The 234-nt window shown below is 48.3% G+C and overlaps 1 protein-coding gene across 1 annotated transcript in view; it reads left to right on the top strand.

Moving 5' to 3' along the window:
* The window catches only part of LOC119589225 (very low-density lipoprotein receptor-like), a gene marked incomplete in the record, with an annotated part of 7,447 nt that overhangs the window by 5,929 nt on the left and 1,284 nt on the right, over positions 1 to 234 (top strand). Inside the window, 1 exon segment of the mRNA XM_037937830.1 lies at positions 89 to 196. Within this exon segment, the coding sequence (XP_037793758.1) occupies positions 89 to 196 (108 nt within the window).

Genomic DNA, 234 nt, shown 5'->3' on the forward strand with positions numbered 1-234 from the left:
CATTTCCCCATTTCGTAAACAAAAGCCTTTTTTTTTTTCTTTTCCCACGAACGACCGAGTGCCAAATATCCCCCCCCCCCTCCATCAGAGTGCCGTGACACCGATTTCGTCTGCAACAACGGCCATTGCCTCCCTGACTACATGGTATGCGACGGGACAGCCCATTGCCACGACGGGGAAGATGAAGCAAATTGCAGTAAGTTGCAGATTAGTTTACCTTGGATTTTTTAGCTA

Source organism: Penaeus monodon, chromosome 25 (genome assembly GCF_015228065.2).
Source record: "Penaeus monodon isolate SGIC_2016 chromosome 25, NSTDA_Pmon_1, whole genome shotgun sequence".
In the NCBI taxonomy this organism is placed as follows: Eukaryota; Metazoa; Arthropoda; class Malacostraca; order Decapoda; family Penaeidae; genus Penaeus; species Penaeus monodon.